This window comes from Enhydra lutris, unplaced genomic scaffold (assembly GCF_002288905.1).
Source record: "Enhydra lutris kenyoni isolate GAN:26980312 unplaced genomic scaffold, ASM228890v2 scaffoldscaffold17, whole genome shotgun sequence".
Classification (NCBI taxonomy): domain Eukaryota; kingdom Metazoa; phylum Chordata; class Mammalia; order Carnivora; family Mustelidae; genus Enhydra; species Enhydra lutris.
The window spans coordinates 36,306,122-36,322,721 of NW_019154101.1; the positions used below are offsets into that span (position 1 = coordinate 36,306,122).

The window sequence follows — 16,600 nt, forward strand, 5'->3', positions numbered from 1 at the left end:
TCCATACAAATTTTAGGATTGTTTGCTCCAGCTTTTTGAAAAATGCCAGTGGAATTTTGATCAGAATGGCATTGAAAGTATAGATTGCTCTAGGCAGTATAGACATTTTAACAATGTTTATTCTTCCAATCCATGAGCGTGGAATGGTCTTCCATATTTTTGTGTCTTCTTCAATTTCTTTCATGAGGGTTCTGTAGTTCCTTGAGTACAGATCCTTTACCTCTTTGGTTAGGTTTATTCCCAGGTATCTTATGGTTCTTGGTGCTATAGTAAATGGAATCGATTCTCTAATTTCCATTTCTGTATTTTCATTGTTCATGTATAAGAAAGCAACTGATTTCTGTACATTGACATTGTATCCTGCCACATTACTGAATTGCTCTATGAGTTCTAGTAGTTTGGGGATGGAGTCTTTTGGGTTTTCCATATAAAGTATCACGTCATCTGCGAAGAGAGAGAGTTTGACTTCTTCATTGCCAATTTGGATACCTTTTATTTCTCTTTGTTGTCTGATTGCTGTTGCTAGGACTTCTAATACTATATTGAACAAGAGTGGTGAGAGTGGGCATCCTTGTCGTGTTCCTGATCTCAGTGGGAAGGCTGTCAGCTTTTTCCCATTGAGGATGATATTTGCTGTGGGTTTTTCATAGATAGATTTGATGAAGTTGAGGAATGTTCCCTCTATCCCTATACTTTGAAGCGTTTTAATCAGGAACAGATGCTGTATCTTGTCAAATGCTTTTTCTGCATTGATTGAGAGGACCATGTGGTTCTTTTCTCTTCTCTTATTGATTTGTTCTATCACGTTGATTGATTTGTGAATATTGAACCACCCTTGCAACCCAGGGATGAATCCCACCTGGTCATGGTGGATAATTTTTAATGTGCTGATGGATCCCATTAGCTAGTATCTTGTTGAGAATCTTAACATCCATATTCATCAGGGATATTGGTCTGAAATTCTCCTTTTTGGTGGGTCTTTGCCTGGTTTGGGGATCAGGGTAATACTGGCTTCATAAAAAGAGTCTGGAAGTTTTCCTTCTGTTTCAATTTTTTGAAAGAGCTTCAGGAGAAGAGGTATTATTTCTTCTTTGAAAGTTTGGTAGAATTCCCCAGGGAATCCTTCAGGTCCTGCAACTTCTTGATAGACATGTCTCCAAAGGCAAAGGAAACAAAGGCAACAATGGGCTATTGGGATTTCGTCAGGATAAAAAGCCTTTGCACAACAAAGGAAATGACTAACAAAACCAAAAGATAGCCAACAGAAGGGGAGAAGAAATTTGCAAATGACATATCAGATAAAGGGCTAGTATCCAAAATCTATTAGGAACTTATCAAACTCAACACCCAATGAACAGATAATCCAATCAAGAAATGGGCTGGAAACAGGAACAGACATTTCTCCAAAGAGGACATACAAATGGCCAACAGACGCATGAAAAAATGCTCAACATCACTCAGCATCAGGGAAATACAAACTAAAACCACAATGAGATACCACCTCATACCAGACTCAATGGTTAAAATTAAGAAGTCAGGAAATAACAGATGTTGACAAGGATGCAAAGAGAGGGGAACCCTCCTACACTGTTGGTGGGAATGTGAGCTGGTGTAGCCACTCTGGAAAACAGTGTGGAGGTTCCTCAAAAAATTGAAAATAGAACTACCCTATGACCCAGCAACTGGATTGCTGCGTATTTACCCCCACAAATACAAAAACAGTGATCTGCAGGGGCACATGCACCCCAATATTTATAGCAAAAATGTCCACAGTAGCCAAACTATAGAAAAAGCCCAGATGTCCATCAACAGATGAATGGATAAAGAAGATACATATATACAATGGAATACTTCTCAGCCATCAAAAAACCAAAATCTTGCCATTTGCAATGACATGGATGGAACTAGAGGTTATTATGCTGAACAAAATAGGTCAATCAGAGAAAGACAATTATGGTACAATCTCACTCACATGTGGAGTTTAAGAAACAAAACAAAGAATCATAGGGAAGAGAGGAAAAAATAAAATGTGCTGAAATCAGAGAGGGAGACAAACCATGAGACTCAACTCTAGGAAACAAACTGAGGTTTCCTGGAGGGGAGGGTTGTGGGGGGATGGGGTAACTAAGTGAGGGACATTAAGGAGGGCATATGATGTAATGAGCACTGGATGTTATATAATGATGTTATATAATGTGTATATATGTATATATATATATTATATAATATATAATGTACATATATATATTATATAATATATAATGATGATGAATCACTGACCTCTACCTCTACCTCTGAAAATAATAATACATTATATGTCAATGAAATTTAGATGTTTAAGAAAAGTTTCTGTGGGATTACTGAAATCTGCTTGTACACTCTGAGAGAAGAGTGTGATGAGATTATGAAGGTCAGTGAAAATATGTTACTGTTTCTCACTTCAAAAAATTAATAACTATATATTTTGTAGATGTGCAGCTTTAATTTGGTGATTTTGTCCCATATGAATATGGTTTGGGGCAAAGTAGTCCCCTTTTTCTATAATAGAAAATTACAGTTTTTGTGATTTCAAGATGAATGCATTATTTAAATTTACTTATGTATTGCATCCAGGAACTTATTGTTTATTCCTCCTAAATTGCTGAGTTTTTAAATAACAAAACTACTTAAGAGAAAGTCATACTATCATGGTCCTTGAACACAAATTTACTGAGACCCTATAAAGTTTTCTGTGCAGTGCAAGGAGCTGAGCATACAATGACCAGGAAGTTCTGTTCCTTCTCCCTAAAGAACTGTTCCACTACATTGGGGTCTCCTTCCTTCATGTTAACTGTAGCATTATGTAATCTACATATTATGTAGCATTATATAATCACCCCAGCTTGGAAATGCATTGGCCTAGAAGTATCCACATCACTTCTTTTAATAATAGGCCATTGAGCAGAACTAGTCACAATGGCCCCATCTAACTGTGGAGGTGCAGAGAACCATGAGGGATGATTCTTTGGTAAGCAGAAAATGACCCTGTCTTAAGTATATACTACAGAGAAGGCCCCAAACATCAGGGGGTTACACTCAGAGAGAAGAACACAAGCAAAGGCATGAACACATGAAGCCTTTAGGGGAAACAGTGAGAGTTACTAGTACAGAATAGTCTGAGGTTATTCTAGAAAAATAGATTAAATCCAAAAGTACAAGCCTTTGAAGGCAAGGCTAAGAAACCTGGGCTTTGTTCTGAAGATCATGAGGAGATTTTAGAGAAGGGAACCAAATGGTCAGAATTCAGTTTTTAGAGAAATACCCTTCAAGTGGAGGATACTGGTATATATGGATAAGTACATTCTGCTGAGCTCAGAATAATTTTTGAGAAGCATGCAAATAACATTAAAATCCTAGTTTCTCATTTTTGAAGTTTCCTTTTTAATTTCAGAGTGCTCCTAATAGTGGGTTTTGTTTTCTATACTTGCTCCCTAAACTTGTCAGTGCATCTTGATCCTTAAGAAGGTTTTAGGTTTTACTGACTGCAGAAACACCCAATTACACTTCCCTGGATTTCTCCCTGTACCACATCCCCCATGGCTCTCCCTTTTACCACCCCTCAACCCACCCCCTAGAATGTTCTTCCAAACTTCAAAACACTTTTAAGGAGGGTTGACCAAAGACAAGACAAAATGGTAGCATGAATAGCATCTCAGAAAGAGAGTGCCTTTCTCTGTCAGTGGATTGAGGTTATTCTCACTCCTGCCCCTCTGGCTAGCTGAGGCCCTCAGTATACATGGGATTTACCTCCAAACATGAGCAAAAAGTCTGGTCTGATAGCCTTCCTTATAAACTTGAATGTAGACCCATTCATCTCTCAGCCCCTGAGACCTTCCCAAGGTGAATGGGTGGTTGAGAAGCGATGGGTTCCTTCTCTTAGGAACAGCCATAAAACCAACAAGTACCCTTCTCTGATACCACTTCTTCCACTAGCTATTCCCCTGTCCTTGGGTCTTCTGCTCCAGAGGCAATATAGCATCATGGTTAAAAGGGTGGGTCCAAAGTCAAACAGCCCAAATCTAATCCCAAATCTACCACCTTCCAGCAGGCAACCTTGAGCAGCTTTCTTAACTTCTCTGGGCTTCAGTTTTTGTAAAATAGAATTGATAATAATATATGCCTCAAAGGATCGTTGTGAGATGTAAATTAGCTTTAATTCATGTTAAAGTACTTACAACAGTTCCTGGCATGCAGTGAATGTTAGACTATTATTTGGCAACATGTATGAAGTGGGAGATCTCACAAAATAACTTCAATTATTTTTTGCATATACCACACAAGCCACTTTTACTATAGGATTTCATATAATCCTCATGCAACCCTAATGAATTTGGCCTTTTCTGAGGTGAGAGGCTTCAAATCTGTATAAGCCTAATTTTTTATCTTATTTTATTTAAATTCAATTAACTAACATATAGTGTGTCATTAGTTTCAGTGTAGAGTTCAGTGATTCATCAGTTGCATATAACACCCAGGGTCCATCACCCAGTTACCTGATCCCCCCACTCACATCCCCTCCAGCAAACTTCAGTTTGTTTCCTAGTCTCTCCCTCTGATTACATCTTATTTTACTTTTCCCTCCCCTCTCCTATGATCCTCTGTTTCATTTAAGTGCCACATATGAGTAAAACCATATGATAATTGTCTTTCTCTGACTGACTTATTTTGCTTAGCATAACACCCTCCAGTTCATCCACATCACTGCAAATGGTAAGATTTCATCCTTTCTGATGGCTGAGTAATATTCCTTTGTACATATATACACCACATCTTTTTATCCATTCACTGTCAGTGGACATCTCTATGAGCCTAATAGAAATGCATTCCCAAGAACAGTCATTTATGGGGTCCAGAATCTTTGTCTGCTCTGTTCTGAGGTATATTTTAAGTACCTGGACTCCTGAGTGGCACATGGTAGGAGAACTTATTGAATGAAAGAACAAACAAACAAGCCTGGGAAGCAATGTGTGTCATTCCCTAAAAGCATGGGTTTTGGAGTCAGGTAGATCTGAGGTCTCATGCTGGCTGCACGATTTACTAGACCTGCATGACCTCTGACAAGTTCATCCTTCTCTTCTTCCATTTCCTTGTTTATAAAATGAGGGTGAAAATAACTATTGCTTTAGAGTTGCTGTGAGAACTAAACACAATACTAGAGGACACTGTCTAGCATAAAAGTGAGGATATATTAGGAGTTCAGTAAATTACTGAGTATCCAGTTGCTATGTATTCAGTATTTATGCACATAAATTAATATAGGCAAAGCAACACAGAACAGAGAGATGAAAGAAATCATGTTTATGTGTTTATGTGTCAAATATGTATTTGGGAAAATTAAAGGCTGGCTTTCTTTTTGTTCTTTTCCCTCTGTTGTCTTCAGCATTATGGTACTTACTAAAGTGAGAGAGAAAAGAGTAGAAAGGGGACCGGTAGGGGGAGAGGCTGCAGAGAAGTAGGGGAGAAAGCAGGCTAAGGAAGCTCTAGAAGGAAGTCAGGGAGAGAATGGGGTCTATTCCACGAGAAAAGCAAGGATAGAAGACTAGAAGGAGAGGGGAGTGGGTTGGTAGAGAACTCTCTGCTCTCACCAATCCACTCTCTGCCCTACCTCCAGCTTGCTCTTTCTACCGTTAATATCCAAGTCCATTTCTCCTACGTCATCTACATCAAACTCCACGGAAGGAGTCTAAAAGCCTCTAGAGGTATCTCTGCTTCCTACAGGACAAAGTTCATATAAAGCCCTCCATGATTTGGGTTATGCCTACCTGACATGTCTGAACTGAACTAGTCATTCTCCTTCATGTCCTACAGAGGTGACAGATCTCTCAGTGATGTGTGCTGTGCCTTCACACACTTTTTGGCTCTGTGAATGAATGTCTTCCTTGAAGACCTAGTCACACTTAAAGACACAGTTCAAATGTCTCCTGCCACGTGAAGTTTTGCTGTGCACCCCTACCCCGAGCAGACCAAATCCCCCAGGCCATCGTACCATCACAGGTCTGCAGGACTGCGAGGGTTCCATCATACTGTACCTGTTTGACTGTCTGAGGACAGCAATTAGAGGTGCTATTCTGTGACAACTGCAGACACTCGTGCAGTGTTCATGGAAGAAGTAAATATAGGTCACTTTCAAGTTGCTGTTGCAATTTAAGGTACAGCATGGGTCATCTCTGGCATCACATTCCTGAAAAGAATTCTTTTTGGTGGACCGCTAGCTGCTGGCTCCACCCTGAAGCTCCCAAACCGTGTCACAGACCTTTAGCACCTTGTGGATCTCTTCCTTAGGAAGACTCAGCAAGAGATATTAACTGGCCTCAAGTCATCTTAAAAATGTTTTTTAAATGCAAAAATAATAGCCCAGTAAAATGGTGCCATTGTCCCACCGGAATTGTTTCTGTGATGCACTGGTTGCTCTTATTTGCAAAGTCATGCCTGTCTTGGTATAAGGCGTGGCACTATTTTGTTTATTTGGCCTAATTATTGGAACCATATCCTAAAGATGGTTGGGGCTAATGTGAGGGTGAGTCCCACATTAGATATGGAGCTCATGAAGAGTTTTGGAAGTGCCCAGAGCATATTGCACTCGATAAATATTGGTTCCAACTGAATCTAAGTTTCTGACCCTCGGTCACATTTTAACCCGATTCTTTTTTTTATTATTATTATTATTTAAATTCAATCATCCAACCTATAGTACCGTGTGGTGTTCTGTGATTCATCAGTTCTGTATTCTGAGATGTCTATGTAAGCCAGCAGGAACAGCTATCCACCACCACAGCACAATCAAAAAAGATCTGTCAGTTTCTGGAAAGATTCTATGTCATTACTGTCCATATTGTGACATAGCCCCACCAAAAGCATCACCTCAGACCTCAGGAGCAGGAAGCTTATGCCTTGAGAAGGCTCCCTTAGACTTGTGGAGAACTGGAAACTATGGTGGTTAAGATAGCAGCACACTAAAATCTCTTTTGTGGAAGAGAGTGAGGGAAGATGACAAATTTTGAGCTGACCAATTAGTAAAATTAATAAAAACCATTTCTGGTGGCAGGGATGAAACACATGGACAGGTTTCCCGAGTTAAAAATTTAGGTATCTGAGAGCACGCATCAGCTTGTTTCCTCTGTGCCTGGGATGTCATGGGCACCTCTTCCCCTCTACTGACTCTGGATCTACAGTTGCCCCAAGAGAAGAGCTGCCTTGCTCTGTGCATGTCCCCACCCGGCTCTGCTTCTTCCTGGATTCTTCAAACATTTGACTTATTTGGAAAGCCCAGGAGCTTTGCAAAGTTCGGAGCAATGAGTATTTTGTGATTTTTGCCAGTCATCTCTGATGTCACCTTTTCTCACATTTTTAGATCATGTTTTGCTAATACAATGGGGCTCTATCTTCAAACTCAGAAATTCCTTCTTGCTTTATTACAGACTAAGATTTCTCACTTTAACTAACCCCCATTTAATCTACAGGTGTATGTTGGGAGGAGCAAACAAAATATTGAATTATAATATGGAATGTACAACTTCCTGTATCTTAGAGCACTTTTGCATGATATTTTTATTTGTGATAGACCTGTAAATTATTAGGACATCTTAGGGACTCCCCCTTACCCCATCCTGCCAGGAAGGTCTGGTCATTTCTCCAGCCCTGCCTGCAGCCTGGGTCACTCCAAGAATGCAGGTGCATGGTGACCCCTGTGCACATGCACACACATACAACCATCCTTTAGCTTTTTATTTATAGTCAAAAGTGGTCATAGGGATATAAGAAACCCTAGATATCATGACAAACGCAAAGACAGGAACTGTGGTTTACCTCCATGGGGACCACTGTGAGCTCTACTCCGTATCTAGTACACCAGACACCCTGGAAGCAAGGCCCAGCAATCTCATTTTTAAGAAGCTTATCTGGTGATTTGATGTACACATTACTTTGAGAATGCATCCAGAGGTCTGCCTGTGTCCCCCAGATGCATGGAGGTGGATATGGGGTTGCCAGGTTTCTTATTATCCAGCTGATCAGGGGCTGGTAGATGAGACCTCACATTCAGAAGCCAGTTTTGCCTCCAAGGAAGAAATGATTTTTGTCTGGGGTTCATGTGGTATGGGAGTTGTACTTTCCTATTAAAAACTATTCTGGAGAGGAGGAAGACCTGAAAAATGGCAGTAGAACATGCTCTTCAGATCTTTAGTTTATTGTTTTGTATTGTACAAAAACAGTAGTCTAGATTCTAGAGCTCTAAAATCATCTTGAGCAAGTTCCCTAATTCATTCATTCTGCTGGCCTGAATTCATGCCATCACACAGCATGGTTTTATCCTTCTATGTATTCCCCAGCAAAGTTTATTCTAAGACTCCCCTTTTGGTGTAGGCGACAGATGGCCATCACAGATAATCAAAATGTCTTTCCTAGGAGCATGTCCAGATCCTCCTTGTGCCTTGTAAATCCATTTCTATAATCCTGTTAAATACCCTTAAATTCTTCCATCAATACCTCAACTTCCTATCATCTTTTTTCCATTTTTCTGGCAAAAGAACATCTGTTCATAAATCAAATAATTCATCACTTAAAAGGTAGAGCTACAACTCATGGGTAATCTATTCCAGTGCATTGACATTGTAGCTCTGATGATAGATAAGATAATTTACGTGGCACAAGGACCGGGCATTAAGCAATATTGAATCAAGTAGTGAAAAGGTAATTCCCTCTCAATTATCTTTCAATCCTTCTGATTCTGTTTAGGGGAGTCTCTATTTCATGCTAGTACATCTTTAATACCTCTCTAATGCTTACTAACCTCCCTACTGAACACATCAAGTTCAGACCTCAGAATCAGAGCCGTCAATCAGGCTCACATATTTAGCCATATATTTATTGAGATCAGTTAGTGTTCATTGTATTTGTTTTTGTGATTGTCTTCTATCAAGTGATATTCTATTTATGAGAATTTATAAGTCTCTTAAGTTTCCCATTAAATACATGTATTTTTTTAATCTGAATCGAATGAAGAATACTTTTTTAAAAAATGAGATGGCTTCATTGGGGAGGGTATGTGCTATGATGAGTGCTGTGAAATGTGTAAACCTGGCGATTCACAGACTTGTACCCCTGGGGATAAAAATATATGTTTATAAAAATAAAAAATTAAAAATTTAAATAAATAAATAAATAATTTTTTGAAAAAATGAGATGGCTTGAGACAGGATTACAGTATGATTTTTGACTTTAGTATGCCCTAAGCACTTTGCATTTTTGGGGCCTTTCTGACATTTACTTATATGTATATATATATATGTATATACATTTATTTAAATATATGTATTTTTATAAATATTTATTATAGATTTTATATATTTTATATGTATATATTATATATGTAACCTTTTATGACTGCATTATATGAAGAGGATATAATCATCAATTCTAAAAGTTCATTTTTTTTCTTCTGATTGTAGAAGAAATTGAAACATTTTCGTGGCCCTTGGACACTGTGTCTATCAAGCTTAACGCCTGGGTGACCCCTAGTATGGGATGTAGCAAAGCTTAAAATACTAGTGTATCATGACTGAAGTTTGAGGTGCACTAGTTTAATGCAACCCCCTCATTTTACCAAAAAAAAAAAAAAAAGTACTGAGCTTCACAAATGTAAAGGAGCCTGAATAAAAGTCTTATAACGAGGTAGGAAGGATACAATAAGAACTAGGTCCCAAATGCCAGTTCCCTGATCTTTCTACTTAATAAGACTGCATTCTTCCTTGGAGCCTCTCCTACAAAGCTTTTTCTTATCCTATTTCCTTCACATCATAATTGAATTACGGGTCCCTCCTTGAATCTAGCCCTCTGCTCAAGGCTGGGTGTCTCCGTGCAGAGGTAACAACACCTGGTGGATCCTCCACGGACTGACCTTTGCCTTGGGATGCTGGTCAGTTCGTAGTGGTAATCACTGAGCCATAATGGAAACACACCTGAACCTCATTAAGAAAATCCACAAAGGATGCCAAAAACCAAGATGGATTTGGGCTTCCCTTTTTGGACACAATTTTTTGAACACAGTCTCATTAAAATTAGCGGCACTGGAAACTGGAGCTTGGGATAGGAGAACTGCTTATATTTTGGATCAGTGCTTTCCAGGGCAGAGTTGATAGATTAAATCAAAGGTTTGTTCATTGGGCTCTCAACCTTTCATCTGACTTAGCACTTACAAACAAACAGTAGAACCTCAGTAACTCCGCTGTGGGCAATTGTTCTATTGACAATGCACTGCAGAAAACAGTCCACTGCACTTCTTAAGAACCCCCTCTGGCAACCAGATTTTATCTTTCTTTACTCATTCAAAGTCTATCTGAGGAACCTGAGGAAACTTTAAAATGTATTTGTGGGGACAACTGGGTGGCTCAGTCAGTTGAGCACCTGCCTTTGGCTCAAATCCTGATCTCAGGGTCCTGGGATCAAGCCCCAAGTCAGGCTTCTGCTCAGCGGGGAGTCTATTTCTCCTTCTGCCCCTCCCCTCTGCTCATGCTCTCTCTCTTTCTCTCAGTCTCAAATAAATAAATAAAATCCTTAAAAAATAATAATATAAAATAAAAGGTATTTGTGTTTGAGAAATAGAAACAGATGACAGATCATTCTTGAATATACTTTTTTTTTTTTTTTTTTTTTTTAGTTTTCAGATAATCTTTTATTGAAGTATGTTCCTGTGTGGTTCTTAAGTAGCTGGGCAGTCCACTGTACCACTGTTGATATCATCTACGATGTCAGGAGGATGGCGGCCATCAACATTGCAGCCCACAAACTAGGAAGTCCCCAGAGATTCTCTTTAATGGCTCCAGAGAGCTCTCTGATTATAAAGATTGGTAATGCATCTGTTGGAAAATGTTGACAATTTCATCAAAGTGAGACTTTCACTGTACTTGGTGGTTTTTGCTTCCCTTTGTCTCTGACTGGTTCCTGGCGGCCTTTGACAATAGGGCACAGACAGAAGGTACTACCCAATCTGGGCCTATTCCAAATGGTCAGTTTCACTGTCATGTTCAGACCCTTCTGGTCACCTATTGCCTCGCATGTCACCAACTTTTTTGGGAGACAGACCCAAGGTCCAGTGTTGGAGCTTGAGGTAGATGTGGCATCGACTCCCCAGCTCATGCACTCGGTCTGTGACTTTGATCTCATTGGGGTGGAGTTTGGGCAACATGACAAAGGCAGCTGCCAGATGAACCAGAGGCTGGATGACCAAGAAAGTTACACCTTGACCTCCTCTGGGCCAAAAGCGGGAAGAACTGCCTCCATCCATCTTTAACAGTGCACCACTGAGAAGTTCTAACTTTATGCCAGCTTGTTTTTTTATTATTCAGAATGCTTATATGCCGTAGGAAAGAACACATTTGGCAAAATACTTTTTTTTTTTTTTTTTTTTTTTTACAGTGAAGACCTCTTTGTTTATTTTGAGGCTCAAGTAAAAAATAGTTCTGGTCAGGGGCGCCTGGGTGGCCCAGTCGGTTAAGCGTCAGCCTTTGGCTCGGGTCGTGATCCCGGGGTCCTGGGATCGATCTCCACATCGGGCTCTCTGCTCTGTGGGAAGCCTGCTTCTCCCTCTCTCACTCCCTGTGCTTGGGTTCCCTCTCTCGCTCTCTCTCTCTCTTTCTCTGTCGAATAAATAAAATCTTTAAAAAAAAAAATAGTTCTGGTCAATTGAGTGACAATGTAAGTGATCTTAAGTCATGCATTCCCACAGGTTTATTGAGTCAAATATTACTTAACTATATCTTTGACAAACACAATTCTGATGTAGAAAACAGAGCCTGGCATTTGGAAACAGAGCTGGTCTTGAACCCTACTTCCAGCCATACTAGCTCTATGATCTTGGGCAAGACAATGATCTTTTCTGAGCGTGTGTCATCTCATCTGCAAAATGTAGTTAAAAATTCCCATTAAAAATGTTGCTTTGGGGCGCCTGGGTGGCTCAGTGGGTTAAGCCGCTGCCTTCGGCTCAGGTCATGATCTCAGGGTCCTGGGATCAAGTCCCGTATCGGGCTCTCTGCTCAGCAGGGAGCCTGCTTCCCTTCCTCTCTCTCTGCCTGCCTCTCTGCCTACTTGTGATCTCTCTCTGTCAAATAAATAAATAAAATCTTTAAAAAAAATGTTGCTTTGAAGATTAAATTATCTCCATGAGTATTTTTTGAGCATCTCCTATGTGCCAGGCTCTTTTCTACAAATACCACAGTGAATAAAACGTAGGACTACTGTTTTGTACAGCAGGTGGTTTTGAATGGACTTGAGTATTTCCTTCCTGGTTCTTAAGTCATTCAAGCACAGTGTTGCCTGGGAGTGGATTAGAACTGGATTTCTTGTACCTGTAGTTCTAAAATAATTATCCCTCTTGTTGCTACAGATTTTGGGTTACAGTTGAGCTGCTAAAGTTTACCTAGAGATTCAGCAGGCCCATTTGTGGATTTTTACCATTTTCTTAGTTTATAAAACCTTAACTACCTGCAGAGCAATGTTTATATTTGCTCTAAATATTTTACACTACTTTTACTTTTGTCAATATGTACTGTTTAACAGTAAACATCATTTGCATTACACATTTTTAGAAAGGGAGATATACATTCTTCAGTGCCTGAAAATTCTGAATGATATGCTGTTACCCAAGATTTGCCACTGGGCCAACTGGCACTCAGAAAGATCTTATGTCACTGATTATGTCATTGATGGAACAAGTAGCTCCTTTTTAGTGGTGATGATGCCATTAATGAAGTGATCTAGAAAGATGTTCATTTTTCACAGATTTTCTGTCTGGCATTATCAAAATACACCCTAACCCTTCTAGGTATGACATCTGATAATCAACAAGGAGGCTAAGTAAAAGAATGATAACTGGATAACTAAGAATATTCAGATAAGTTATTTGAATTTATATAATTTTATAGAAAAGGGATGATTTTCTACTCAGTTTGGGGCAATGGATGAAGAGGTAGAATTTAAATGCTTTTTAATATTAATAAATCAAAAAATAATATATTACCATGGTTTTGTAACTCACACAGGTCACCAGAGTCAGTTAGCACTATCTTCAGTGTAAAATGGAGTTAATAATTCTTGTTAAGAATGTTGGGTTTTTTTTTTTTTCCTGTATAAGATTTGATAAGACTTAGACTTATCGTTAGCTATACATTTGAATTTTACACATGAATGCACCATTGCAAAAGTACTTTTGGCCTCTCAAACTGTTGGTGAAACTCCAGGCCAATGTCATCTCAGGTGACTAGATTATAGTGAATAAAACAATAAAATAGATCTTTAAAACACATACTGTCTCTGTATCAACACACATGTACATTTTGCATGGTTCCTTTATCACTACCATGTGTTTTCCTTTCAGAGCTAATTATACTGTTTTAGAAAAACAATAGAGAAGCAAAGAATAAGGAAATATAAAGCTACCCAACTGTGGAATCACCCACCTGATGTTTTAGGAATACCGGACTTCAATAACTAACCTATTGGCATTCAGCATAGTTATCTAGAGGAGAATATTTAAAGCAAAGAATTTCCACTATCTTTGTAGTTCTTTAAAAATCCTGTATTTCTGTTTTTTCTATAAATATAAGCAATTTGTTTCGTCTAAGATATTCACTTTGATATCACTACCATGTGTTTTCCTGTCAAGGCCCACCTGCCACCTGGGACCATGTGCCATGATACTTATGAGAGTTTGAAAATTATAATATTCAATTTCCTGAATTTTCCTTGAATATTTAAACAATATAGGAAGAACAGAGCAAAGATTCTTTCATGGCCATTAAGGAGGTACCAAGTAGAATTCAAACTTACTCATTTCCTGAATTTTCCTTGAATATTTAAACAATATAGGAAGAACAGAGCAAAGATTCTTTCATGGCCATTAAGGAGGTACCAAGTAGAATTCAAACTTACTCAGTTCTGCCATCTCCTTACTCTTGAGAAACTTCAACGTTGGAAGATAAATCTATATCCTAACCCAGTTTTACCTAAGAAGATCTTTGTCCCTTACATCTGTTCATCAAATTTCAACACCAGGATAAACTGACTTTCCTTACTTCTTACCAAATTTCATCCCCATCTTGGCCCACAGAACTGAGTATCAGAGTAGTCACTGAGTCCAAAAAACAAATGCAAAGGTCCCGTCAAGCTTCTCTGGAGTCGGTCTTCAAACATCATATCTAGATCCATATTCTGCTGGTAAAAACCAGTACAACCTTTCTGGAAACTAATTTGACATTATTTCTTAACCTGCTGCTATTACACACATAATTTGGCATTATGCCTTTAACTATAAGAAAATTATTTAACATTCAAAGAATTCTATGAAAGATACTCATCATGAAATTTTTCATAAATTAATAATTTAAAATCTTTTACTACTTAATGTCCAAGAACAGGACTTGGCCAAATAATTTTGGTATATCCAATATATCCATAAAATGGAGTTTCGAGCAACTATATAAAGGTTAATATTCTAGAAAAATTTCTAAAATGGCATATTAAAAATTCTCATGTTGGGGCACCTAGGTAGCTAAGTTGGTTAAGTGTCTGACTCTTGATTTTGGCTCAGGTCATGATCTCAGAGTTCTGAGATCTAGCCCCCAGTTTGACTCACACACAGGGAGTGGAGCCTTCTTAATATTCTCTCTCTCCCTCTACACCCCTCGCCAAACTTCTCATGGTATAGTCCCAAAACAAAATTCCGTGCACAGTATGATCTTAACTATGTATAAATAATATAAACAAGGGGGAGGGAAAACACCTACCAAAATATTAACAGTGGTTATTTTTATTCCTTTCTTATGTTCTAATTTTTTTCCTATACATCCTTCAAAATTACTGAAATTTCCTGTGACAGTTATAAATAAAATAAAATTTTTAAATTTCAGACATAGAAGAAAAACACCAGTAGAGCAATCGATGGATCACATGTTTTCTTGTCCATCCTACATCTTAGACAAGCCATATACAGCTGCTCTCTGCTATGGTGCTTTTGCTAAGAATTTGCACTATCCCTTCTCCTGATGGAGACAAAACAAGTATTGAGGGGCAATGATAAGAATCTGTGTCACCTGCTCTCTGTTCTTTTTCAGCACACAACAGTTTTGCCCTTTATATTAATCGAGATGAGGACATCACACCACGCGTATCCCAGCAGGAGCAGCGGACTCGCCGCCATATGTACCTTCTCTGTTGGCTATATATTATGGTAAGGACAGTGCCTGCTGGGCTTTCATATTGTATTAGATTTTGCACTGCTAAATTGGGGCACATATTTCATTATGGATATAATCACTAACAGATTCACACTGCGTGCCTCATTTGGTCCGGGACCTGGGCTTTGTCTCATTTCCCCAGATGCTTATATTTTTAGAAAGTATATGCCAAACCTCACACAACAGGAATTTGTTGAACAATCCCATGTAAGCAATGGTTCTTCCAAGGCTACATTTTTCAACTCTTTTTCAAACTAAATGTTTTTCTTGGACAGTAGTTTTATTGCTTAAGGGCTTTTTGCTTGGGATTTTTTTGTTGTTGCTGTTGTTGGTGAGCAAATGCAAATGAGGACAGAAGAAATGGCCTCTTTAGAGGAGTGATCTTAAACTTCATAGGAAACAAGTGAAAACGGACATTCTCCTGAGTCAGTTTAGAACCTATCTTACAATTAGCGATTACACATAATAGGCATTTAAGGGTTTGTTTTGTTTTTTAATTGGGATAAATAAAATACAAGAAATCTCCACTTGCTCCGTTGGGCACAAATAAGTCTCAAGTGGGTGGTGCCACATTTATCTGATAACAGCACAGTTGACTGTTGGGTTTACTTCACCTTAGTTTCAGTTCTTACCATATTTTAATATTTCAAAATTTCAGAATTCTTTTAAGACAGAATTTCTTACTTCTCTTTGGAATTCCAAGTCCTTTTTGGAGGACTAGTACACTTAGAAGAGTTCCCTCCCATCAGCACTTCTGCCTCTCTTGTCCTGAGTTCTGGGTCACTATCCCCTCCCTTAAACCTCAAAGACTGCATCACGTTCTTCCAAACACCCCCAGAACTGTATTTAATCCCTCCAAAATCCTGGAGCTTTTTGGGAGGCCCAGTCTCTGTCGAGCATTCGCTCTAGCCAGCCCAGAAGTACAAAATAAAGTTCAATACAGTACTTCACGTAATTTGCGTGAATGACCACATAATGCCCCAGATCTGACCAGAAAGGAAATTTGTTTCTAGGAAGTCATACCCTGTGGCTAGATCTAAACGGACATCCAGATGAAAGACCCCAGAACAAACGTGCAGTAATACTCATTCTATCTGCCATTCCATTGACTAATCAAAGTCCGTTGGAAAACAAAGTCTGTTTGTTTTCCTCATCACTTTCTAGTCTTTTTTGTTTCAACCTAAAATGTTAAGTACTGATTTTCTCTAGTAGAAAAAATCTAGGGCACGTGGGTGGCTCAGTCAGTTAAGCAACTGTCTTTGGCTTAGGTCATGATTCTGGAGTCCCAGGATCGAGTCCCACATCGGGGTCCCTGCTCAATGGGGAGTCTGCTT

The 16,600-nt window shown here is 38.9% G+C and overlaps 1 protein-coding gene across 3 annotated transcripts in view; it reads left to right on the forward strand.

The window, feature by feature from the left end:
* Window positions 1-16,600, forward strand: part of LOC111147633 (androgen induced 1) — a 260,604-nt gene that overhangs the window by 195,567 nt on the left and 48,437 nt on the right. For all 3 annotated transcript variants that reach the window (XM_022503817.1, XM_022503819.1, XM_022503818.1), the window contains exon 4: window positions 15,144-15,259. In XM_022503817.1, the coding sequence (XP_022359525.1) occupies window positions 15,144-15,259 (116 nt within the window). The remainder of the gene's footprint in view (window positions 1-15,143; window positions 15,260-16,600) is intronic.